Genomic DNA, 26,316 nt, shown 5'->3' on the forward strand with positions numbered 1-26,316 from the left:
TTTAATTTTTCGTTTTTTAAAAATTTAATTTCTTTACTTACTTTTTCGCGAAAAAATTAAATATTAAAAAAATATTTGCATTAAAATTTCTTTATTTTTTTTCTGTTAATACTTTAATTTTTTTTAATAATTATTTTAATTCTCGCACACACATTAACTAACATTAAAACTGTAACTGGATCCTAAAACTCTACAAACATTTAATTTTTTTTTAATTGCGCTATTAGAATGTCGTTAAACCTCATTTTTTTGTACTCATTTTCACACGTAATTCACACACAAAATTGATTTAGAGAGAGAGGAAGAGAAAATTTGTTCGTTAGAAACACGAATGAATAACAAGACGACGAAAAAAAACTTAACAACTAGTTGGCTTGTGATTATTTGAAGATTTGTCGAGGTAAGACATGACAAACTCCTGTAAGTTACATCGCAGCGCCCGTTCCTCCGCTACCATCACTTTCATCTGCTTGATGTCCTTTTGCATGAGTTTGATTGTTTGCCAGATTTGCTTTAGCGTTGGAGGGTTATCATCCTTTTCCAGATCTAAAAGAATTTTTTTTTGTTTATGAGTTTTTGATAGTTAAGTGAAAATTTGAGAGAAAAGAGAAAGAAAAAGAATTTTTTGTAGATTTTACTTTTAGAGAGTTTCTAAGAAAGTAATTTCTAAATAGTTTCTAAAAATTTTCTACTGAAATTCTACTGAATAAAAAATTTTGAACTAAAAAGACAGAAATTTAATGAAAAATTTAGAAGAACTTCATGCCAAATAAAAGAATTAAAAGTCGATTTAAAAAATTTTCACATTTATTACTCTAAACTTTATCATTTTTTTTGTTATATTTTCTATTTTTTTAATTAGTTCTAAAACTTATTTTTTTAAGCCTAAATTGTTAATTAAAATAATTTTAAAATTTAAAAAATCGAATTTCTGAGAAAATTTGAACATAAAATGCTTTGCTGAATAAAATTTTTTAATGAACTTTTTTTTATAAATTAAAAAAAAATATTTAATTTAATTTTTAAAAAAATTAATTTAATTATTTTTTTTTTTTTAAATTTATTTTTTTTTCAATTTTTTTAAAATAAATTATTTGATTTCAGTTCAAAAAATCCGAAATTTAAATAAAAAAATTTGCTGAGTAAGAAATTCGCTGAATGCGCTGAATATCAAAAATATTTTCGATTAAAATATGCGCTGAATATTTTCCATTAAAAAAAAATTGTTAAAAAAATATTCAAAATTGTTAATTAATCAATAAAATTCCAGTTTAAAACTAAAATTCTCTACATTTTTCGTCTTTCTAACTACATCTACTTTTTTTTTTTTGAAATATCATAACTTTCTAACAGATCTATTATAATAGGTTCCTCTAATAATTTCAATCAAATTTCCTTTCATAATTTCTCTTCCATAGTTTTTTCTTTAATTTAATCAACACCGATATTTATTATTTTTTACTTATTTGAGACTTTTGAAAGACTTTTCACAGTTAATATTTAAATATTTATTTTATTATTTTTTTTTTTATAAAAGAACATCAACAAGAAACTGCTGAAAAGAAGCTTTTTAAAGCACAGAAACCGTTAAATTTAATATTTTTATTAAAAAAGTCATTTTTTTTAACAAGAATGAATGAAGAAAATTCCGTTCTTACCAATTTTTTTGAATTTTTTCAGCGACATTTTTTTAAATACTTTAAATAGGGAAGAAGTATTTTTTTCTCAAACATCATCACAGTAATACAACTAAAGGACACTTATGTAACGTTTAAATATTTCTAATAGGATTATCATTAGATGATTTTATGCGCGTTCAAGGAACGTTTTTTGTTTCACTAATTTTTATTTCTAATTTTTTTTTTGTGTATAAATTCTACGTTTTTTTTTGATGATTGTTAATTCGTATAAATTTCTAATTTTTTTTATTTATTTTTTTTTTAAATAAAATATTTTCGTAAAAAGCTGTAAATGACTAAAAATCTGTTGACTAAAAAAATCTTCGCCTATAATATCAAAAAATTATTTTTTTAGTACTGCAAGTTCATCTTTCGCAGTTGCTTCATGACGCCACAGCACCAAGATGCGGGCGCTATGGAATTACGAAAATCTGTGTCTACGTAGGTATTTGCAGCAGCAGCTAAATGTGGCGTGGATCTTCGCAGCGGCGAGTTATGATTATTGTTGTGATTTCGCGCGCCATCTGGTGCATAGTAATAATCGTCGCCGGCATATGCGTCATTTGCTCGCACAAATCCTTCGGGTTTTTCAAAGGATCGATTGAGTTTGCGATCGTACATGCCGGGATTGGCGGGCGGAATTTGCGCATAATCTTGCACTTGATTCATCGACTGTAAATTCGTGGCGAATTTTTTGATTTTCACCTGTTTCGCTTTCCGGCCGAGGAGTGGCGTGCCTGCCGATGTCGAAGTATTTGACGTTTCGAAAGCTTTTATGGTTGTGGGACGTTCCTCGCTTGCTGCCCGATTGCGCCAATAAGACTTGCTGGTGCCCGTTGTGGGATTATAGCAATCCATGATGGAGTTCCGGGAGCGATACGACGTGTTTAGCGACGATATTGAAGCGGAATAAATGTGAAAGTTGTTGGGCGACGCTTCGCGCCAAATTACCGACGACCCAAAAATGCTGTTTTTCGACGAATGGATGCTCGCATTTTGCGGCGGCGGCACACACGTGTTGAACGGCAGCTGCGGATTCGATGACGAAAAGGACTTTGTTGCTTTCAATTTGCCGCCGCGAATCGGCAAAACTGGCGTGAACGGTTGCAGCGCTATGATGGAATTGGAATTTTTCAGTTCAAAAAATTTTTTTGAAAAAAATAAAAGAAAGCATCAAACGGGTTGGTTTTGATGGAAATGTGGATGGATTGTGAGAGGTAATGACGGTGCTGATGATTTTTTTTTTATTTTTAGCTGATCGCTAATTCAATTAGTTCTTTTTTTATTTTTCGGTTAATTTTTTTCCTATAAGCCAATTTATTTTAATTAAATTTTTATTAAACCATTTTTCCAATTCTTGCCTTAAAATTAATTTTTTTTAGAACTTTATTGAATTTTTGTACAGGTTTCGGGATTTTTTTTTCGTCAATCGGATAAATACAAATCAAAATCTTAAAATTAAGCTTAAATAAAACTGTGATATGTTTGAGAAAAAAATCAAATAATAAATAAACGGAGCATTCAATTTTCGAGCAAGGTGAAAAAATAAAAAAAAATATTTAAAAAAACAAAAATTCATTTTTTTTATTAATTTTTGTGAGTTTTCAAATAAATACTGTGCTAGTTGTGTTAAAAAAATTAAAAATTGTGTTAAAAAAATCTACGTGTGCCAAAAAAAAATTTAAAAAATGAAAAATTTTGGGGCTTACCTGCGTGCATCGTGTTCCGTGAGGTACTTTGATATGCCGCTGAATAGGATTCAATCACTCGAAGGATGAGGGCGTCTTCTTCGTAAGTCAATGCAGCTCCGCCGCCGCCTGATTTATTGAGGATGGAAGCAATTGTGGCAGATGCTCCCGATGGTGCTGTCGTTTGCGTAAAAGATGGCATTATGGGAGGCGGCGAATGGAGGTTTGTGATCGTCCAATTAACTAAAAAAAAGTTTTTTTGATTAACAATTTTTTTTTTTTTTTTAAGAAATTAAGAAAAAATAATTTTTTTTAGAGAAAAAATTTATTTTTTAAAAAAATTATAAGAAAAAAAAAATTTTTTTTTGATGAATTTATTAATAGTTTTTTAATAGTTTTTTGAAAAAATTTAGTAAAAAAATATTTTTTAAAAATAAATATTTTAGGGAAAAAACATAATTTTTAAAAAAAAATTAGAAGAAAATTTTTTTTCAACGGAATTTTAAATATAAAATCTTTGTAAAATTAATTTTTTAGATTTAAAAACAAAATTTTAAATATAGTTAAAAAAATATTTTTTTTAAAATATTTGAAGAAAAATTTTTTTAAAAAAAATTTTGAGAAAAAAAATTATTTTTTTTTAATTTTCAAAAAATTATTTAAATAAAATAGATTTTAGCTTTTTTTAGAAAATTTTAAATTAGGGAAAAAAATTTTTTTTTAAGGAAATTTAAAAAAATTACCTTTTGCTTTGTTTAGGTCGCGTGCCAGTATATTTGTGCCGTTTATCGGCGCCTTTATAGGGGTCGATTGCTGACTTTGACTGAATGGCGTTTGATGGTTGAACGAATGGCTGCGCTTGTGATGTGACGGGTTGTTGTTCGACTGTGGGCTTGTTCTCGCGAGTGTTGACTGTGAAAGAAAAAAAAATATTAAAAAATTTATTTTTTTTTGCTAAAAAATAAAAATTAAAAAAAAATTCACTCTTCAAAAAAAAAAAAAACTGACATTTACAAGAAAAGCACAAAAAATTCAAATAGCAGCAAAAATAAAAGAAGAGAGATAAAGAAATGAAGACTTTCAAGTCAAATGAAACACTTAAAGATGATCTAAAATGGACTCTCATGAATTATTTAGTAGAATAAGTTTCATGTTACTTTTAGTCACATGTGAAGTCCAGAATTTTTTTTTTGTGTGGTGACCTATTTTGATGGATTTTATTAAGTTTATGATGAAAAGGGTTCAGGCAGGCAGTCAGTGCAATGCAATTATTCGCGTCTATTCAAAAATTCATTTTTAAGTTATAAAAATAATCACAACAAAAATCATTCACAACAAATACAGCTAACAAAAAATTCTATGAAAAAAAGTTGGGAAAGTATAGAAAGAGTGGTTTGATGATTTTTTTTTACAATAAAGGTAAAAAAGAAAAAATGATAGAAAAGCATCAGAAAAATTTAAAATTTGAGAAATATTGAAATTTTTAGAGATTTACTAAGAATTTTCCGAGTTTTAAATTTTTTCATGATTTAAAAGATTTTTTTACAGAATTTTCTTCAAAAGTTACTTAACAATTAAATAATATAAAAACTTTTTCACAGCATTCAGAATTTTTTGAATTTTTCTTTTTCGTTTTTTTCAAAAAATCTACAGTTTTTGAATTTTTTACAAGTTACGTTGCTGTACAAATTTTTATGAAAAATAATTTTTAATTTTGTTTATATTTTAATTAATTTAATTAAATTTTTTTTAAATATTTTTTTTTTATAAATTTCTATTTTTTAAATATTTTTTATTTTTTCAACTTCAAGACATTTAATTCACGAATATTAAATATATGTTTTAAAATATATTTTAAATTTCTTGAGTTTTTTTTTTATTTTCTGATGTTTCTGAGTATTTTTTTTAATTTCTTATTTTTTTTACAAAAAAATGATTAAATTATAAGAAAATAATTAAAAAGACTAATTTTTAAAATTTTTCGAAAATTTTATACAAATTAAAAATTATTTAAATAAATTAATTAATTAAAAATAAATAAATAAATAATTAATTTAAATAAATTAAAACTTAAATTTTTAAAAATTTTAATAGAATTTAATTATAATTTTTTAAAATTTTTCATTCATTAAAAAATCTAAAATTACAATTATTTGTACAAAATGTTGAAAAAATTGAATTAATGTCGTATTTTGAGTTCATAAATAGAAGAAAAAAAATATAAAAGGAAGAAATTTTTTTACAAAAGTTGAATTTTTCACATTGATTTTAAAAAAAATCGTAAAAATAAGAAAAATTCATAAATTTTTTTTTTCGAATAATTTTTTTACGAATGAAATTCTAAAAATCATCAAACCACTTCTAAAAAACTTCCCTTTGTCTCCCTATTTTTTTCTGTTAATTGTCAGTAGTTTAATGTGTGTTTGTGTAACAAAACTCATGAAAACCCAACAAATTCTAATCGAAAATTTTGCTTGCCTGAACCCTTTTTTCTCACAACTGTGATTTTCATTGGCTTTCTTGCGTAACTCTTTTTAATGTCATCGTTGTTGTTGTTGCTGGTTTGTGTATTTTTCGTGCAAGTACTCGACAAACTACCGTGATTGACTGTCGTCGTCGTCATATTAATGTCCCTGTAATTTGGCCTCGTAATTGGCGTTTCGCTAACAATCCCATCGAAAAATCCCGCGGGAAGTTGTTCCTTCTTCCACCAATGCGCGTAAAGAGCGGTGCGATAAATTGTCTCGCCTCCGGGATTCACGACGACGTCATCCGGCTCAAGCGTTATCACACGTTTATTTGCGTCGCGGGCGTCATCGTCAACATTTACGTTAATCACAAGTTCACTCGTGGTGTGTCTTTGCGTGTCTTTTTCATGCGTGTCAGGCAAGGCGGCGGCGTTTTTGACGTTTGCATCGATTAGTGTTTCATTTGACTTACTTTGGTTGTTGTTGTTGTGATCGGGCTCGGGATGAATTGTGACTTCCGTCAACGGGGCAGTGAGTAAATCGTACAGCGGCGACGAAATTGTGCAACTTCCCGCCATGCCAGAGTCACTTGAACGCGGCGTGAAGTTTGTACATGGGTCATCTTCCTCCGGAATCACGAGATGAGCACTTAAGAGACTTTCTCGCTTGCCACAAATCGACGTCCCGGACATTCTTTTGTCCGAATTGATCGAATGTTTGCGAAAAGGCGTCGCCTCACGCGACAAACTCATCACAGGCGACTCATTCCGGAACATTTCTGGCGGCGTAAAAGCCGCATCGCGTTCCTTTTGCATCTCCTCCTGCTCCTTGGAATGTTTTTCATCAGCAATACTGTCTTTTTTGCTCGTTTCCTTGCTACGATCACGCGATTCTTGCTTGTCCTTCCACGTGGGGATGTAAATTTCCGTCTTTGAGCTCCTGTTAAAGCGATTTCCCACGAAATACATCGGCATGCTGTGTCTCGTCTCATTAACAGGCTTCGTTTTCAAACAATTTTTGATCAACATTTCATCATCGACGTTCACCAAGTCCTCACAAGCCATATGCCCGCCCAACTGATGCTCGAAACTCGATGCTTGACTCGCTTGTTGCTTCATTGCCGCTAAATTCATGCGAGCCGTTGTCGTATGAAGCGGGCTTTGGGACTTCCGAGACGTCGAATCGGTCAAATGGGTCGTTGACGAGCCAAAAAGAAGCGATTCGCGATCGTCTGACGTACCGACGGCGACATCAACACGCGAGGAACGTGCTTCGGGTGTCGCACAAAATGGCGCCGATATGAAAAATTCGTCTTCGGCACCGACTCCGTGATCGATGAAACTCTCGTATTCCGTTTGTTCGGCAGAACTCGAGTTTTTCTTGCCCGTATAGTACTCAACTAAGCCTAAAACGTCGTCGTCGTCTTTTTCGGAAGTCTCACATTCGTCGCAGCCGTCACACGATGACCCACTCGTGCTGCGGAAAATTTTCGAACCATCAGGATCGCGTTCGTCGTCTTCGTCGGAGCTTGATTCTGTCACAAACCAACTTTCTTGACGGTGATTTCGCTTCAATTTCTTCTTGCTTTTGTGTTTGCGTCGCATTTTTACGTCATTCGGATCGAATTCCCTCAGAAATTCCGGATAAAGTAAAGCTTTGACGATAAAACGACACAAAGTCCCGTCTTTTACCAATTCCCTGAAGTAATTTGTCAGTTGGGCATAAGGAGCCGTTGAGGGATACGTGATTGGCGGATAAGTAACTTGCTGAATATTTCCCTTGCCGATGTTAAAAAAGCACAAGGAGTAACCTCGACTATCGATCGACGACTGAAAAGTTGCGTTTAAGGACATTTTTGTGCGAAAAACGAAAAATAAGGTAAAAAAAGTCAAAAAAAATCTAAACTACAGACAACATCAATTTGGAAACTCGTTTTTGGTAAAAAAAATATCTTAAAAAAGAGACTTACGTGAGGAGGAGGTGTGGGCGGTGTGGCTCCTGTGACAGATCCTGCACTAATGTTGCGTTTTAATTCCATGCCTGTGCGTCGTTTGGCGGCGTCATTGTTGGAGGAAAGTAATTCAACCCATTTGTTGGCTTCGGCAGGTCCTTGGCATACGACACTGATGCGTTCAATTAATGGCCCGCTGATTTCAAATGCGTTTTTGACTTGTTCTGAGTCTGGTAGGCGATTTACTATTATGCCCGATAATGGAAGTTTTCCCTAAAAATACAAGAATAAAATTAAAAAAATTAAGAAAAATATTTTTTTATACGGCTTGAAAATTTTTTGTAATTTATTTCATTTAAAAAGTCGAAAATTCAGGCAAAATATGTAAAAAAAAAAAAATTTATCAAAAATTATATAAAAATTTTCTCCATTTTTGTTAAACAATTAGTTAACATTTTTTTTATATTTTTTTTATATTTTTTAATTATTAAAAATTTAATTAAACTATTTATTTAATTTATTAATTTTTAATTAAAATTTAATTTGAATTAAATTTATTATTAATTTAATTTATGATTAATTTTTATAAAAACTAATTTAATTTAAATCATTTATTTATGATTTTAAAATAAATTTTAATTTTATAAGTAATTTAATTATTTATTGGTTTTTAAGTTATTATTAAATGAATCAAAATATAGCAAATAAAATTCAAAAATTATTTCAGAACGTCAAAACCTTAATAAAAATCATAAAAATATTTTTTAAAATTTTATTTCTGTATTTAATTTTGTGAAAAAAAACATTGAATAGGTAAAATCTTTGTTAAAATAATAATTTAAATTGAAAATTTTTTGAAAAAGTCTAAAATTTTTAAAAATTCTCAAAGTTAAAAATTTTTCAAAAATTTTTCGAAAGGTAAAATTCTTCGAAATTATTTTTTTTAATTCTCAAAATTCAAAATTTTTAAAAAATTATCAAAGTTCAAAATTATTTAATATTTTTCAAAATTGAAAATTCTTCAAAAATATTCGAAATTAAAAAAATTTAATTTAAAAAAAAAAAAAAAATCTTGAAAAAAGATAATTTTTATGAAATATTATTTTTTTTTAATATTTTGTCTTCGACTTTTCAAATGAAGCAAAAAATAAAATTCAAAATTGGATTTACTTAGAAAATAATAAATTTTAGGAAAGGTTTAAAATAAATAAATTATAAGAATACTTACCTCATATTTGAACGCCGACATCCTCTGACTGACACTCAATATGAGCAAAGTTTGAGGAAAAAGCACAAAATACCGATCTCTAAAGTCAGCGCCAACCGCGACGCTTCCCATATGAATTATTTCGCCCAACGAACTCAACTCCTGTCCTTGCCAACCCCTCACTGGACCAGTTAAAATTTGCAATTCCAGCTCCTTTTGACGCCTCGTTGCGATACAAGTTGCTGCAAGATCCTTATAAACGGCAATACTGCGTTGCGTGTCTCCCCGATCGGGATGACTGAGCTCCATGTGACGCTCAAGCTCCTGCAAAATGGCAGAATATTTGTCGAGACGTCGAAAGGGCTTCGAAAGACCCGTCGTTAGGACTAAAATTCCCGGCTTTGCTGCTCCTTCGCGTTCCATGTAGTTGTTGAGAGCCTCTCTGAAAGCAGAAAAAAATTAAAAAATTGATCAAAATTAAAGAAATTTCGTCTTACTTGTGTTTATCGACGATGACAATGGCACGCGGATGCGAAGCGCAATACGTTTGATGGACAGATTTTAGTGAGGTCGCTTTTGATAGGAAAATTTTTCCTACGCGATCGTTGCAGTCTTCTAAACATTGATATAAATCTTCGTGAGCTTCAACTACTTCGATGAAATTGCACATTAGTTGAGCGTATTCGTCTTTTGATAAGCTAAAAAAAAAATTTTTTTTTATTAAAATTTCTTTAAAAAATAATTAAAAAACTCACATTTGACTCTCTTGCAGCGGTTCAAGGAAATTTTCCATCATTCCGCGCAGCTCAGCGACATGCGCCTTCTCACTTTCGAGCAAATCGTTGAAGACAACGGACCGAAATTGTGCAATTTCCTCGGGCGGACGGATTGTATCGACAACATTCGTTGATGCGGCACCCAATTTAATTTCTTTCACGTAGTTGCTCGGGAACCAACCAGTTTTATCGTCAAGAGTTCCTTCCCACCAACCGCCGTCTTCTTTCTGGGTTACGGTAATTATATCTCCTTTTTTAAAACACAACTCGTCGTTGTTGGAACCCTTGAAATTGAATTCCGCTTGTACTGTGTAGACTGGCGACTCCATTTCGATTTTTTATTTTTTTTTTTTTCGATAAAATTATTATTTGCACTTTTTGTGATTTTTCTTTGTTTTAAAATATTTTTTTAAAAATATGGCACAAAATTGTCTTAGAATTAAATTAAAAATTCAATAAATAACAAAGATTATGATTAAAATGTGTGCTGCTTAAAAGCGTTAACAACTTGCATACGGGTCGATTCTGAAATTAAAAAAAAATTAAGAGAATGACGATGAGAAAAATTAATAAATAAATATTTATAGAGGTACGGGAAATTTTATTTACGAGGGAGCATTTGCCGGTATATCAATAATAAAAACAAATTAATCTCAAAACAGCAAAAAATACAATTATGACGAGCGAGAGCGGAGCACTTAGAGCTAAAAATAGATAAATAGAAGCGGAGCGACGACATCGCAGTTCACAGAAGGTGAGGTGACAAACGGTAAGAATATAAATAAAGAACAGAATTTGAAAAATTATGATTGCTATTAAAAGCAGATTTTGTATTAAAAGAAAAAATTTTGCTCCAAAATGGTTTGTCCGTGAAATTCACAAAATGTGAAAAAATGAAGATTGAAAAATCAGTAAATTTTAATTATTTTACTATTTTTTAATTTCAAATAATTTCTTTCACATATATTACAGTGAAATTTCATACTTTTTATTTTGTATGAAGCTTAAAAATTCAAATTATTATGATTATTAAATTTTTTTATCAATTTGAATAATTTATATTCATATAAGAAAATTATTTTTAATGGTCTCAATATTAAAAAAATTGAAGAATATGAAAAAAAAATAAAATTAAAAAAATTTTTTTTAAGATTTTAAAATTTTTAAGTTTTAAGATTTTTTGTGTTTTTTTGCGAATATTTTTGATATTTTAAATATATTTTTTATATTTTCACAAAAAAAATTTAATAATTTTTTAAAAAACTTAAAAATTTTTAATTTTACTATATTTTTCAATATTTTTTTTTTATCAATTTTAAGATTAAAATTTCTTTAAGTATGGCAAATATTTGAACTTTTAATGCTCATTTATAGAAATTTAAGGTTCACCAAAATTGCTCACTTACAATATGCTGAGGCTAAGCAAAGATCTAACCGAAAAAGGTAATTAATGGATTTATTTCAAATTTTTCTCTAATAGTTCATTCTTTTCAGTAACAAAGTTAGAAAGAGGAAGAAATTTGTATTAAATCTTTAAAAATATTTCATATGAACAGACTTTTCGATTGACACACGAAAAGGGGACAAACTTTCACTAAGCCTAAGGACTGTTTTTCAAAAATTCATTAGTCTCCAAATTAATCGATCTTTCTTAAATAGAATATAAAAGCCTAATGGAATTTTCTAAACCGTAAGCAAATATACTTCTGACGAGTACTAAATAAAATCTAAAAGTATGTTACTTCTACAACGAAGAGAGAAATCTACAGCAAATACAAAGAGCCAAAGCTATCTTGGTTCGGCTGAAAAGAAAGACACCTACGGCAAATTACCGAAAAAATATCGCGTTGCAGCATTTGTTGAACTTAATCTTCGATATCTTTCTATACTTTTACCATAAATGTTTTGAATTAAGTTATACTTTTGGGCAAATTATTTCATACTATTGATTATTAAGTGAACTAATAAGCAAAAGAAGTCGCCGTCGAAAAAGTAAAGTGTTAAAAGTAGGTGAAAATATTGAAAATCATCAAGGGTCACTCATCGTTTCCATCATAATTTTTTTCTGATGTATTTTTTCCATCATAATTGAATTTTTTAATGAATATTTTTGATTTTTATGATATATAACGGTTTATGATGTTTTTCGATAAATCGAACAATCCATCTTATATAACTTAAACGCGTTCGATGAAAATTTTTTTGGAAAAAATCATTGATGTCCATCGATGAGCAATCTTGAATGCACCAAAAAAAAATCTTCAATATTCGGAAAGTTAGAGAAATAAGCTCAAAAACAAAAAAAAAAAATCGTTTGTAAAAAATGCGCTCTTATCTTTTACAACTCATCAACAACACGTCGAGTCTCATTCCCTCTGCACCTGTCAAATCTCACAGTGGTAGCATTTCGTAGCAAAAACCTAACAGACGCTTCAATGTTTACACTTTAATTTAATTTTGTTTGAAATTTGACCCATTAAACTAACTTTTATTCGATTTAAACTCTTTAAATTTCGTGTAAACCTTCAAATATTATTTTTTTTTATCGCTATGTTTGACACAATTTTCCAACAATGTTTAATTCATGTTTGTTTGGCCATGTGCATCACAAGTAAGAATTTCCTTTAAATTTTTCAATCCAAATATTTCATAATTCTCACTTATCCAGCATGTGGTCGCTTAATATGCGAAACTGACTGCTGCCTTTGCTGCATTTTGCATCGCCGCGAAAAACCCTACATTGTCACGATTGAACATCCGGTCGATCCATTCAAATGCTTAGTGAGCATCAAAAACAAAAGCAAAACCAAGATTCGACGTTTCACGATTCAACTTCATCGAAAAAATTTGGGTTTCCGTTTGACACCAATCACCGCTGGATCTGTGATCGAATCGCGGGATGATTTTTGGCATCGCGTGGAAATAAAGCCGCAACAAATTTTCTCGTTCGAATTGGAATTTGTGCCGACAACCAAAGAAAAGTTTGAGACGAAAGTGCGTTGTATTGTCTGCTACGTGAACAAAAACTACGAAGATCGGGATGTTCAAGCGATTGTCACTGCCGACGAAAATGGCTTGAAAATGTCGAAATTTATGAAATTGAGTGATTGGTGAAAAAGAGGTTTTTTTTAATTATTTTTTTAATGGTTCATAAAAAACGTGATTTTTCCACAGAAAATTGTCTTTTGAACCACTCAAAAGTCCGCAGCGTAGTCTTTTTATTCGTTTTCGTGTAAGAGCAATTTAATTTGTTGTTGTCTAAAAACTTTTTCTTGGCACTCGGTGTCTTTCATGGGATGACATTGACTTTAACGAAAAGAAAAAATCTTTCTTTTCTTCTTCTTCCGAGCAATTTTTCGCAGATAATCTGCAATGAACAGAGGCGCTAACTATATTTATGCAAATTATTTTAATTTTAAACACTCTCTCGGAAAAATTTTTCATCATCGAAAAAATAAATAAACACTGATTGATAAATTTTAATTTTTATTACCACTTTTTCTTCATTTTATGAGCTGTTCATTAGCAATTAAGATTAAATTAAAGCAGATTGCTTTAAATCTCAATTACGATCTGATTTGTATCTTAATTGCTGGCTTTTCGCAAATATTTCACATTAATGACTCTCGACTTGTGTGCTAATAATTTTTTTTTTTGTCAATAACGGCCTACTAAATTTTGTCCTACGCGCGATTTTAGCGAAAAAAATTACATTTTTTTCGATGTGCTTCGAACGAGAGCGCGACACAAACTGTTCGCAAAATTTTCACGACTGAATAGAGAAGATGCTCTCACTCAAAAATTGGTTCATTTTTCACAAAACAATAATTTTTACTTTAATACGAAACAGACACAGAAGATTTTTTTGTCGTCAATGAGCGGCATGAGCAACGTTTGTTTGGCTTTCAATGTGCTTTGGCTGACAGTCAAATTCTGTGAATACTTTAGGGTGGACCGGAATTGCGAGAGATTGCCACATAAAATAGTTTTCGTACAGAAAAAAATGTCAAAAGTCACTTTTGCACATAAATTACGAAAAAAAATTATAGAGAACGAGGGTTTCATTCATCTCTTCTCTTCTCGAGTACTCGCATCTGATCCCCAATTTTTTTTTTTAAATGTTACAATTATGTTACATGTGTGAAAAGAGGAAACGAGACAGACAGAAATAACATTGCATCGCGTGTCGCACGTATCGGCACATCATCGTCGTTGTCGTCGTTGCAAAGAGACATTTTCCAGTCAGTCTAAATTTAGACGAAAAAGTGCAGGAATGTACCATAATTCGATTTTTTCTCGGAATTTTTTACGAGAATGATGATGATCGAAGTGTTAATTGATGGAAATTAAACGAAATTGGAAGAAATTGACACTTTTTGATGATTTTTTGGGTATTTGCCCAACATTAGAAAATTTTTTTACGTTAATTTTGGCTCTAAAGTTGTCTTAAAATTCATTCAAAAAATCTGAAAAAATTTTTTTGGTCCATTTTTGACATTTAATTAACTTCAATTGACTCCAAAAGTCAAAAATTATTCAAAAATTTCATGTTAAGAGTCGAAAATGGCAATAAATGTCACTTTTCAAGTCAAAATCCACTTAAAACATTGTTCACTCAAAACCGCATAGAGTAATGGATCGTCACCGCAGCACAAAATATCCGCAATGTAACGCATCTGGAGTGTAAAGTAATTCAATTACATTCCCACACATCGATTACTTTTCAAGGTAGTGTACGCCAAACAACTAAAGTATTGAGAAATTCATTTTTTTCGCCAAAATCGCTTCTTTCATGAATGAACGGTTAATTTTTGGTCCTTCTACTTGACTTTTCCTTTCGTTTACTACAATTCCTCCCACGATTTACGGTAGAACCGCGTTCATTGCCACTGATTAATGGGAGATTTCCTTATAGGGAAGAATAGATTTTTTGGTTGCCAAATGATTTTATTGAGCGATTTGCGTTAAAAATTTGTTTTAAATTAAAATTTTCGTTGATTTTTAGTTGAAAATGTTAATTTCATGGCGAAATACTTCCGGAAAAAGGAAAAATTCGAGGAAAAACTCACAGAATTTTTTGCTTACCCCTTTTTTGGCAATAAAAATTTTTGTCGTGAATTTATTCCATCTGCACTGGGTAATCCGGCGAACATTTGTGGAAATTCACATAGTTTGCACTTAAAATTAAACGAAAGCCCGGTTTTTGTCAGTAAATAATCATTACAAAAAGGCACAATTGAACGACAAAAATGATTCACCGAAACGCGAACGAAATTGATTTGTTTACCATTTTTCTGAGTGTTCGGGAGTAACTGGATTTTTTCAGGAGAAATTTTAGTTACTTGCCTCATTAACGATGCACAGTGGGGTTTTTTGTGAAAAAATTGAATAAACTTTAAAAATTTCTCAAAAATTTCTTATTTTAAAATTTTTATATAAAAAATATTTAAAAAAAAATAAATTAAAATAAATATAAAAAATACTTGAAAATTTTATAAATTTAAGACTGAGGTCAATACAAAAAATTTTTTTTTTCATAAAAATGAAATAAGTTTTTCGTAAATTTCGTTAAATTAGGAGATGAAATTTTTTTTTAATATTTCCAAAAATATTTAATTTTAGCAAATTTTAATGGAATTTTTTTTTTGTAAATTTAAACAATTTGACAATCTTTAAGAAATTTCAAAATGCGTATAAAATTTTAAAAAAGAAAAATTAAATTATTTTAACTTAAATAAAATCTCTTAAGTTTAAATTAAGTTAAACGAATTGACTTAGTTTACGTTTTTTTTGATAAAAATTATTTAAATGCTAAGGAATTTTTAAAATTATTTTTTTTTTTCTTAAAATTTGGTTGAAAATTCAAAAAACATTGAAAAATAATTGAAATTTTCTTAAACTGAAACTTTTCTGACTTATCAAAATATTTTTTTACTCTTACTCAAGTTTAACTTTTAAAGCCTTTAAGCTTTTTTTAAGTTTAAATTTAACAACAAAATATAATTTAAAATTTTTCTCTTTGAAATTAGAAAAAAATTCAAAATTCGTAAAAAATGAACTTTTATCGAGAAATCTACGTTTTTGTCAAAAATTTTCTCAAAATGCCCCACTGTGCGACACTCGCGCCAAAAAACATGCAGCGGCGAGCACTGAGCACTTATTTACATCTCAAGTGTCATAAAAATCGAAGGAAAATCGAATCGTGAAAAATCCTGCAAAAAATGCACTAATCAGCACAAAAAACGTCACACATTGCTTTTACTCACGCCACACAACTGCTTGCCCAAAATGTCATCTAAAACGAACAAAATCTTCCTCATTGCTTGTGGCTCGTTCTCGCCGCCGACTCCAATGCACTTTCGGATGTTCGAATTGGCTCGCGATCATTTCCAGGCACTCGGTTACACAGTTCTCGGCGGCATCATCAGTCCCGTGCACGATTCTTACCCCAAAGTTGACTTGGCGCCGGCAAAACATCGCCTGGCAATGGTGAAACTCGGACTTCAGACTTCCGATTGGATTCGATTGTCGGATTGGGAAACACTTCAGGCAGAATGGACACGAACGCGACAAGTGCTGCAATATCATCAGAATTATATCAACTCGTTTTTGGTCGATAACAACAAGGGCAACAACAATTCGGGGTACATTCCGTCGTGGCTTCCGCTGAATTTGCTGAAAAACTGCGGAGCGGAGCATGTTCAGGTGAAATTGTTGTGCGGAGCTGACTTGTTGGAGAGTTTTGCGACTCCTGGATTGTGGAAGGATGAAGATGTAAGAATTTTTTTTAAGTTTTAAGGCAAATTTTTGACATTTTTTTTCTTGTAGATTGAAGCAATTTTGACGCAACATGGCATTGTGGTTGTTACTCGACATGGAAATAATCCGGAAAAGTTTATTTTTGACTCGGATCTCTTGTCACGTCATAAGGTAAGTTAATTTTAATTTTAATTATTTAATTTTAATTATTTAATTTTAATTTTAATTTTAATTTTAATTTTAATTTTAATTTTAATTTTAATTTTAATTTTAATTTTAATTTTAATTTTAATTTTAATTTTAATTTTAATTTTAATTTTAATTTTAATTTTAATTTTAATTTTAATTTTAATTTTAATTTTAATTTTAATTTTAATTTTAATTTTAATTTTAATTTTAATTATTTAATTTTAATTATTTAATTTTAATTTTAATTTTAATTATTTAATTTTAATTATTTAATTTAATTATTTAATTTTAATTATTTTATTTTAATTATTTAATTTCAATTATTTAATTTTAATTATTTAATTTTAATTATTTAATTTTAATTATTTAATTTAAATGATTTAATTTTATTTATTTAATTTTAATTATTTAATTTTATTATTTTATTAAATTAATATTATTTTAAAATAATTATTTTATTTTAATTATTTTATTTTAATTATTTAATTTTAATTATTTAGTTTTGATTATTTAATTTTAATTATTTAATTTTAATTATTTAATTTTAATTATTTAATTTTAATTATTTAATTTTAATTATTAAATTTGAATTATTAAATTTCAATTATTTAATTTTAATTATTTAATTTTAATTATTTAATTTCAATTATTTAATTTTTATTATTTAATTTTAATTATTTAATTTTAATTATTTAATTTTAATTATTTAATTTTAATTATTTAATTTTAATTATTTAATTTTAATTATTTAATTTTAATTATTTAATTTTAATTTTTTAATTTTAATTATTTAATTTTAATTATTTAATTTTAATTATTTAATTTTAATTATTTAATTTTAATTATTTAATTTTAATTATTTAATTTTAATAAATTTTAATTTTAATTTTAATTATTTAATTTTAATTATTTAATTTTAATTATTTAATTTTAATTATTTAATTTTAATTATTTAATTTTAATTATTTAATTTTAATTATTTAATTTTAATTATTTAATTTTAATTATTTAATTTTAATTATTTAATTTTAATTATTTAATTTTAATTATTTAATTTTGATAATTTAATTTTTTTTATTTAATTTTAATTATTTAATTTAAATTATTTAATTTTAATTATTTAATTTTAATTATTTAATTTTAATTATTTAATTTTAATTATTTAATTTTAATTATATTTTTAATTTTTAATTTTAATTCCTTAAAATATTCAAAAAATTCTTAAAAAATTAATTTTTTTATTACAATTTTTTCAGCATGATATCACTCTAGTCACGAATTGGGTTACCAATGAAGTCAGTTCAACACTCGCAAGACGCTTTATACGACGAGGACTTTCCGTCAAATACTTAATTGATGACTACATTGCCGAATATATCCGGAAAAATAACTTGTATCAAGGATCTCGAGACCAAATGTAAGTATCTCTCTCTCACTTTTCAGGTCAAAAATGCTTAAAAACTCCATTTCTCGTGTGCTTTCACTCATTTCGGACTTCAGTAAGTATCTTTCGACGCCAAATCACGAACCGATGATGATCTCTCCGCAAAACGACTCCCAATTACTGGATAATTATCAAGCCTCCATCTCGAAGCGGAATCTACGAAACCGCAACAACTACGAGAACGAAGATCAATCCATGGATGAAACGGATGCCTCGAAATTGGCGCAACTTTCGTCGACAACCAGCTTGTCTCTCGCCTCGACAACGACAACAAACACAAACAAAAAAGATATCGAGCTCACGGAAAGTGGCAGCGACGACAAGCCATCGCGAACGTACGTCAATCGACCCGGAGGCGCGGTGAAAATTCAACGAGGCGACACAATTCAGCGCAAAAATACCGTCACGACGCGCGAAAAAAGCAACGAACGTCAGGTAGGCACGCCCGAAAATCCGCATTTAATTCTTGAGCGCACAGTTAGTGGTAGTTTGGATGCACCCGACACGGAAAAAGAAATTAGCACGTATGACGAACTCAATTCCGACGATAGTTCGACACTGTCGCTGAGTAATAGTGGGCGGTGCGGAAACGCAGCCAACTCGGGCAAGGATTACAATGAAATGATTAAATTTGTCTTCACGGAACACGGAATAAGGGTTATTAGTGATAAGGAATATGTGGTTTAAAGCACAGAAATCAATCAAAAATTATTAGTATTCGTCACGTTTGTCTCTTTTTAGGCATAAATTTAAATATTAATGATAGTCAAACAGCACAAAAAATAGTAGAAATGAAAAGTATTTAAAAATGTAGAAAATCCAGTATTAATTCTAAAAGAAATTGAAAATCAAAAGTTGCCAACAAATGTATTGAAAAGTATAATATTCATACTTTTTCTCTTAAAATTCTTCTAAAATTACAATTTTGTGAGAAAATTAACAAAAAAAATTTTTTTTTATTTTTTATAAAAAAAATATCTAAAGTCAGTTAATTTTTTTAAATTAAATAATCAAAATTTTTTTTAAAAAATTTTGATATTTAATTTCTTTTCATTTTTCATAAAGAGAGTCTTAAATAATTATTTTTTTAAATTAAACAATCAAAATTAATATTTTTAAAATTTTAAAAAAATCATTTATTTAAAATTATTATTTATTTTTTTTTTATTTATGTATCATTTTTATTTTTACTAAAAATTAATTTATAAATTTTTTAATAAATTTTAAATTAAAATTATTTTTTTCAATTTTTTTTTTAAATATTTAAATAAAATTAATTATTTTCAATTTAAAAAAAATATTTAAAAAAAATAAAATAATTTTTTTTTGTTAATTTTCTCATAAAATCGTAATAAAAAAGTATTAAAAAAATCCATATTCGCCAATTAAAAAAAAAATTATTAAATATATAGACTTAATTAAAATTTAAAGTATTAAAAGTATTTATAGTATTAAAATTAATTGGTTATTGTAGGATTAGAAAACAAAAAATCAAAAATTTTTAATACTTCTGTAGTTAACTTTTCTATTTATTTTTTTTTTGCATGAATTTTTAATTTTTTAAAGCCTTTTTTCATTTAATTTTTTGTTAATTTTGTTCTTTTCTTTAATTTTTTTTTTCAGACCAGAGTCCGATCAAGAAGGAAACGCATGAAAACAACTCAAAAATAATTTTTCTTCCAACTGTGTTTTATTTTTTTTTACTAAACTCGCATGGTTTTATGTTCGTTATATATTTCTAAAATTAAAAAAAAATTGTTTAAAAAATGTTAAAAACTGGGATAAAAAAAAAATTTATCGGAAATAGAATTTATATGTTGTAAATTATTATTATTATTAAAAAAAATTATTTAAAAAAATATATAAAATTAATATTTAAAGAATCTGATAAAATTTAAAATATAATAAATAAAAAAAATAGTGACAAATTAAATTAAATAAAAAAAAATAAATCTTGAATAAATAAAAGAAAAGAGAATTGATTAGAATTATTAGAACATAAAAAAATTGTTTTTTTTTTAATATATATTTTTTTTTTACTTAAAAACTTCATTTTCAACAAAAAATTCAAATCTTGTATCAAAAACAATAATCATCAAAGCAATTATCGCCTAATTTCCATACCGCGATGCTTTCTTTTGTCTATTGAGTAAGTAGTTTTATTGTTGAAAGAAAAAACTTTTCAAGTCCAAATGTTTCTTTTATTTTTGATGAAACAAAGCGTGAAGATATTTTTCATAATAAAATATAACAAACAGATGTTTCGATTGAATGTAAATAGTAGAAATGCCCGGAGAAATGGACACGAACAATACCGAAAAAAAATGTAAAGTAACGATTGAGAAAAAAAAATCGGCAAAACAAATGTTACCTAACAAAAGAGTGGCTGTTATGCGTAACTTGCTGAACGATACTCGAAATAATCAAGGAGTAGCAAGGCAACCTCTTGAAAAAATTTTTTTGCTTGGTTTGAATTAATTAGAAAAATTTTTGGTAAGTATTTATTTTTTTTTAAATTATTTTTTTAATCTTAAAATTTGAATTTTGAGCATAAAAAATGTGCTTGACCACTCTTGAGCTGATTAGCCTGCGTGAAAAGTGAAATGAAGCTCACTCGATTTTTTATGGCTGTGTTACGAGACGGAGAACTTCAAGGTTTAGTTCAAGTTTAAAATTTATTTCGGCGCGTTACATAAGGGATTTGTGGTCGTTGAAAGGTGAGATTTTGCTGATTCACGTGTTTTTTTGCGCTTCAGTAGATCGAGTTTGATGAACGAACTTGAAAAAGAAATTTTTGAATTTTCTTTTTGCAAAAATTTCGATCAAAAAAATGCTTTTAACTGATAAAATGTATTTAATTCGAAATTCTTGTCATTTTATTTTCTCGCATTAAAACGAGCTGAGAAAAATTCACATCCGGCTGAGAAAATTGTCCAATTAGGCTGGGTGTGAAATAACATAAGTGGAATTTATTGTCCGTTAAATTTATTTGTTTCAGGGAGAAAATGGACAAAAGTGCGTCGAATACTATTGTTTCATTGTCTAACCGTGTAAATGCCTCCGTTTATTGTCTCGCGCGCAAAAAAAATTGTTCAATTTAGATGTTAATGAATACTTGGATGATTACAAAAGACCTGAACGCATGTTTGGTAAGGTGTCGATAACCGACTGGGTGCTGCCTCGTGAGTAAGTAGAAATGGGAAGTACTTATGAAATTCATATTTTTTTTTGATAAGTAATGCAAACTTGCGTGTGTCTTCATTTGTTTTGCTCGTTAAGTTCGTGAGTGTTGCAAAATTTCTTTTGAAACAATTACTCAACTGATTTTTTTTTTTGAGGTACACTCAACAAATAATGATGATAAGATTAACGCACCCTTGATGCGTAAGGTAATTTAGGAAAACCAGACGGCTCCATTTAGAAATTTAGAAAAAAATTGGATGAACTTAACTTTTGATTTAAAAATTCATCGAAAAGTTCTGAAATTAAAAAAAAAATTTAAATTAAAGTCAAAGAACAAAATTAAATATTTCATCTACAAAGAAGAGATAAATTTCAAATAAAAAAAAAATCAAAATAAAAAATAAAATAAAATCAGGAAAATTTTTAATTAAAACTTCAAAAACTTATGAGATTTACATTTGAACATGAGTAAAAAAATATAAAATATTTTTAAAAATTATATATTTTTTTTTATTTTCAAAATAAGTCGAAAATTTTAAAACTTTTTGATTTATTGACAATTTTTGGAGAAAAATATATTTTTTTTAATAAAATATGTTAAAAAAAATTAGCGAATAATAAAATTTCTTAATTTAACTAAAAGATTTATAATTAATTTTAAGTTATAAGTCAATAAGTTTTAAAATTTATTTAAAAAAAAATCAACTTAAGACTTAAGTTTTAATTTAAGAAAAAGTTAAAATATTTTTTTACTTCTTAAGTTTTTCTGCAAGCTTATTTAGTCAAAATTATTTGACTTATGACTTAAGCTTCAATTAAAAGTTGAAGATTTAAAAAAAAATTGTAAATTAATTCAAATAATTTGACTTAAGTCAAACTTAAGTGACTTAAGCTTAAGTATAAGTTATTTAAGTCTGACTTAAGTCAAATTAATTGAATTAATTTACGTTTTTTTTGAGAATCTTCAACTTTTAATTGAAGCTTAAGTCATAAATCAAATAGTTTTGACTTAATATGTTTAATAAAAAAACTTAAGAAGTAAAAAAAAATTATTTTAACTTTTTCTTAAATTAAAACTTAAGTCTTAAGTTAATTTTTTTAAAATAAATTTTAAAACTTATCGACTTATAACTTAAACTTAAGTATAAATCTTTAAGTTAAATTAAGAAATTTTATTATTCGGTATTTTTTTTTTATATTTTATTAAAAAAATATATTTTTCTCCAAAAATTGTCAATAAATCAAAAAGTTATTATATTCGACTAAATTTGAAACTTAAGCTTAAGTTAAAAGTTTTAAGTAATTTTTTTTTTAAATTTAACTTAAGTTCAATATTAAGTCTCTTAAGTTTTTAAGTTAAAATTAAAAATTTTTCTGATTTAATGCTAAAAGTCGTAATAATTATCATTAAAAAAATAAGAAATCCGATATCAACAAAAAAAATCAATTTTGGATTAAAAACAAAATTAACTCACTCGTAATGGATAAAAACACAAAAAAAAACGATAACAGAAAATTACGTAAAAGCTACTGCTGCTGTTGTTGTTTATTCACTTCATCTCCATACAAAAGAAAAAAAAGAGAAGAATTGCTTCAGGCAAGGTAACTTTGTTGTTTTTTTTTACTTTCTTTGCTTTCGTTTGTTTCATCATCTGTTTTTTGTTTTCATTTTTTTTTATCGACAGCCAATCAATCGTTTCTACTAAAATAATCCCTTCAAAAAAAATTGAAAAAAAAAACAACGAGCAACGGGCGTTTGTAGCTTTTTTCGGACATTCACACCACACCACAGAAACACGAACGACGAAGAAGAAGAAAAAAAAATGCAATTTTAAACAAAAAAATGCATCTCCCTGGCACGGAATTGCACTGAATTTACTCGTATTTGTTTATGTTTATGTTGTTACAATTACACTCGTACTCTCGTACCTGAGCATCGATGGAAAAAACGTAAATTTTATACAATTATTTATCATTATTTAGTGATTATTGCACTGAAAGAGCGCGCAACGACGACAACATATACACCAGAAAACTTGAAATCATTTCATTTTTCATTCAATTATTTTATTTTATTGGCTTTGTCTTGCCTTTGCAGAGCTCGATGCACACACACACCGACATTTTTATGCATTTCGTGATTTTTTATCAGTTTTTCTTTCTTTATTAATAATAACAATAATTTTTTGTTTTAATGTTTACGGTAAACTGCATAACTCTGCACTGCTGCACAATATTTATTCGAGGTTAATGTCAGATAATATTATTTAATTTTTTGCATTATTTTTTTCTTTCTTTTTAGTCTTCTTCTTTCACAAGTCATGTGAGATGAATGATGATTATGCCGAGCAGCAACTACGAGATGAACGTAATAGTTAATTACTTCCGCAAAAAAAAAAAAAAAATGTGAAGAAATTTTTGCCTCTTTCGGAATTATGGTCAAGGTTAGACTGCGAAGTGAGTAGCTTCTGTTTGACGATGTGAAACTCGTAAGCTGACAATGTTGTAATAATTGCACAAACTATCAATAAAGTGACATGAGGAAGTGATGGGCGTGCCAATAATTTCATAACTTTTTAGTACGCGAGCTCGTTATTGAATGAAATTGCAAGCTTGTATTTTTTTTTTTGATGACAATCTGTCATGCATTTCAAACAAAAGGAAAATGAGTGAAACTATAAAGAAAAGTTTGGAGTTTGAACTGAATTTAATTGGTAAGTTTTGAATTTTTAATAATATTTTTTTCTTTTCAGATTCTGATGGAAAATGATGCGAATGGTGATCGAAAAAAGTAAAAGACTGAAACTAGGCGTAAATAAATGTGTTTTTACGAATAAGAGGAATTAACAAGGTATTTTGTACCCAATAAAATCATTGAGAATAGATTTCTCGAGCTCCAAATGTCAAAATACAGTAGAAATTCTATCATAGGGCATCCAAAATTCAAATAAGTGTACCAATAAGAGAACATTTATTCTCTAATAGAGCGTATTAATGTTCAGAAACCCATACATTTTTCAAAGAAAATTCGTAAAAAATGATGAATTTATAAATATTTTTTATCATTAGGCTAAATTTTTATTAGTTTGATCAAAAATTATTCAAAAATATGAAAAATTATTGAGAAAATTCAAAGTGATGAATTTCTTTGAATTTTTTCAAATTAGGCCGCTCCAAATTTATTTCGAACTTTTTGCCCCAAAATTTTTTTTTTTCAATATGGGGGGGGGGCAAAATAAAAAAAAGTTTTGAAATACTGTTTCATACAAAATGAAAAAAATTAACAGTTTTTTGTAATAAATCAATATTTAAGTTGATTTTATGGTATCTACATTGATAATTTAAAATTTATTTCAGAGTTTTTCACGTTAAAAATTTAAACAAAAAATTCGTAAACAAAAAATTTTAAAGAAGAAAATTCATGTTAAAATACGATTTTAAATACAAAAATTCTTAAAAATTGAAAATTTTTTTAAAAATTTTGGGAAATTTCTTGAAAAAATATGAAAAAAGACCAAAAAACGGTCAATTTTGATGAAATTTTAAACTTTTTTTTTTATTTTGCCCCATTGGATTTTCGAATTTTGAAATGGGGCATGAGACAAAAAGTTCAAAAAAAAAAAAAAAATGGAACGGCCTTATTAACTTTTTCAAGTTTTTCTTTCTTAATTATCATATTTTAGACAGTTTGAAACTTTTTTCAATTGAAAAGTTTCGTGAAATTTTTATACGTTCAGCTTTGCCTGAAGCCCTGAACATTCTGTAAAGCTAATTTTTTCAAAATTGGATCGAAATTCTTTTAAGAAGCCTATAAAATGAATTTTTTTTATTTCAAATCAAGATAAAATTTAACGAATTCCTGATTTTTCATTTCATTGAAAAAAATATGGCATAAAATTTTTTGATGGTTTCGTGTTAGTAACTTCCAAAATAGTCGAAAAAACCTCAATTCAAAATTCTGGAATGAGCTTCAGTGTTTGTAGGCACTTTGACTATGATTGGGTATGCCAAAGAGGTACTTTAAAACTCCCAAATGCACTATAAAATATCTGAAATTTTAAAAGCTCATTCTAGAATTTTGAATTTGAGTTTTTTTGATTATTTTAAGCCTAACAAACATGAAACCATCAAAAAAGTCTCATATCATATTTTTTTCATAATGATCAGGGTGATGTCACCAACAAATCCGTTTGGGAAAATTTTCAAGCCATCAACAAACTTCAATAAAATTACTCAGTCAGTCTGTTACTCGTTTGTCAATTACAGAAAAAATACTCAATTTTCAGGTTATTTTCCACTAACAACGAGTCTTTTTGCAAAATTTTATAATCAATTGCAGAAACAAGTCGAACGCGATTTTTTCTGTCGCATATAGGAAGTGCCTGAAAATCTGTCAAAACTCGTTTCTGACGATGTAACGAATCACAAACTAGAGAAAGCAGGATTAAGGATGTGATTTTAATAGAGACCAAGAAGGTTACCAATGGCTCATAATTTAAACATAAGTCTCCCTTTCATACACACAAAAAAAGAAGACGAAAAAAAAATATTTTTTTTTATTTAAAGTTACTTAAATCATCGCGATGGATTATATAACCAACTTTATAGCACTCATACATGAAGTGAATACATTTCTTTTTTTATTATTTATCTTTTATTATTATTTTTTTTTGTATGTATTTTTTTCGTGTATTTCTTTCTTTCTTTCTCCTCGTTCACTGTTTCACTCACAGAGACATAGGGAGTCTACACTTACTTTTATTACACTACTATTATATTTAGTTAACGTTGAATCATAAATACAGATTGCCCGTTTATGTGCAAATTGATTTGTTGTAATCGTACGAGTGAAAGTGAATTGCATCTCTTTTATGACTATTACGAAGTTTTTTTTTCGTCGTACCTCTGTGGCAGTGGTAATAAAAAAGTATCGCAAATTATTATTAAATTATGTTTGGCTCGGTTCGTATGG

General features: G+C 27.7%; 3 protein-coding genes across 5 annotated transcripts; 2 read left to right on the forward strand and 1 right to left on the reverse strand.

Moving 5' to 3' along the window:
* Positions 1–122: 122 nt before the first annotated feature.
* LOC134829795 (rho guanine nucleotide exchange factor 7) lies at positions 123–15,044 on the reverse strand. 3 transcript variants are annotated; one of them, XM_063843054.1, is made up of 9 exons: positions 14,855–15,044; positions 9,749–10,294; positions 9,491–9,691; positions 9,015–9,435; positions 7,805–8,059; positions 4,111–4,279; positions 3,389–3,610; positions 2,385–2,791; positions 370–546 (listed from the first exon to the last, which is right to left on the reverse strand). In XM_063843054.1, exons 2-9 carry the CDS (start codon positions 10,096–10,098, stop codon positions 514–516), a joined length of 2,058 nt encoding a protein of 685 aa, XP_063699124.1. In that variant the 5' UTR covers positions 10,099–10,294; positions 14,855–15,044; the 3' UTR covers positions 370–513. The 3 variants fall into 3 exon arrangements, with proteins under 3 accessions (XP_063699125.1, XP_063699124.1, XP_063699123.1); XM_063843055.1 differs by lacking the exon at positions 2,385–2,791 and having other exon boundaries at positions 123–546; XM_063843053.1 differs by lacking the exon at positions 370–546 and having other exon boundaries at positions 1,797–2,791.
* Positions 12,161–13,084, forward strand: LOC134831416 (uncharacterized). Its single transcript, XM_063845143.1, has 2 exons — positions 12,161–12,380; positions 12,438–13,084. The coding sequence occupies exons 1-2, from the start codon at positions 12,320–12,322 to the stop codon at positions 12,881–12,883; spliced, it is 507 nt and encodes a 168-aa protein (XP_063701213.1). The 5' UTR covers positions 12,161–12,319; the 3' UTR covers positions 12,884–13,084.
* A 903-nt stretch (positions 15,045–15,947) lies between the features above and the next one.
* Positions 15,948–19,970, forward strand: LOC134830221 (nicotinamide/nicotinic acid mononucleotide adenylyltransferase 3). Its single transcript, XM_063843629.1, has 5 exons — positions 15,948–16,543; positions 16,598–16,699; positions 17,974–18,134; positions 18,218–18,596; positions 19,785–19,970. The coding sequence occupies exons 1-5, from the start codon at positions 16,058–16,060 to the stop codon at positions 19,830–19,832; spliced, it is 1,176 nt and encodes a 391-aa protein (XP_063699699.1). The 5' UTR covers positions 15,948–16,057; the 3' UTR covers positions 19,833–19,970.
* Positions 19,971–26,316: the final 6,346 nt, after the last annotated feature.

Source organism: Culicoides brevitarsis, chromosome 2 (genome assembly GCF_036172545.1).
Source record: "Culicoides brevitarsis isolate CSIRO-B50_1 chromosome 2, AGI_CSIRO_Cbre_v1, whole genome shotgun sequence".
NCBI classification, from domain to species: domain Eukaryota; kingdom Metazoa; phylum Arthropoda; class Insecta; order Diptera; family Ceratopogonidae; genus Culicoides; species Culicoides brevitarsis.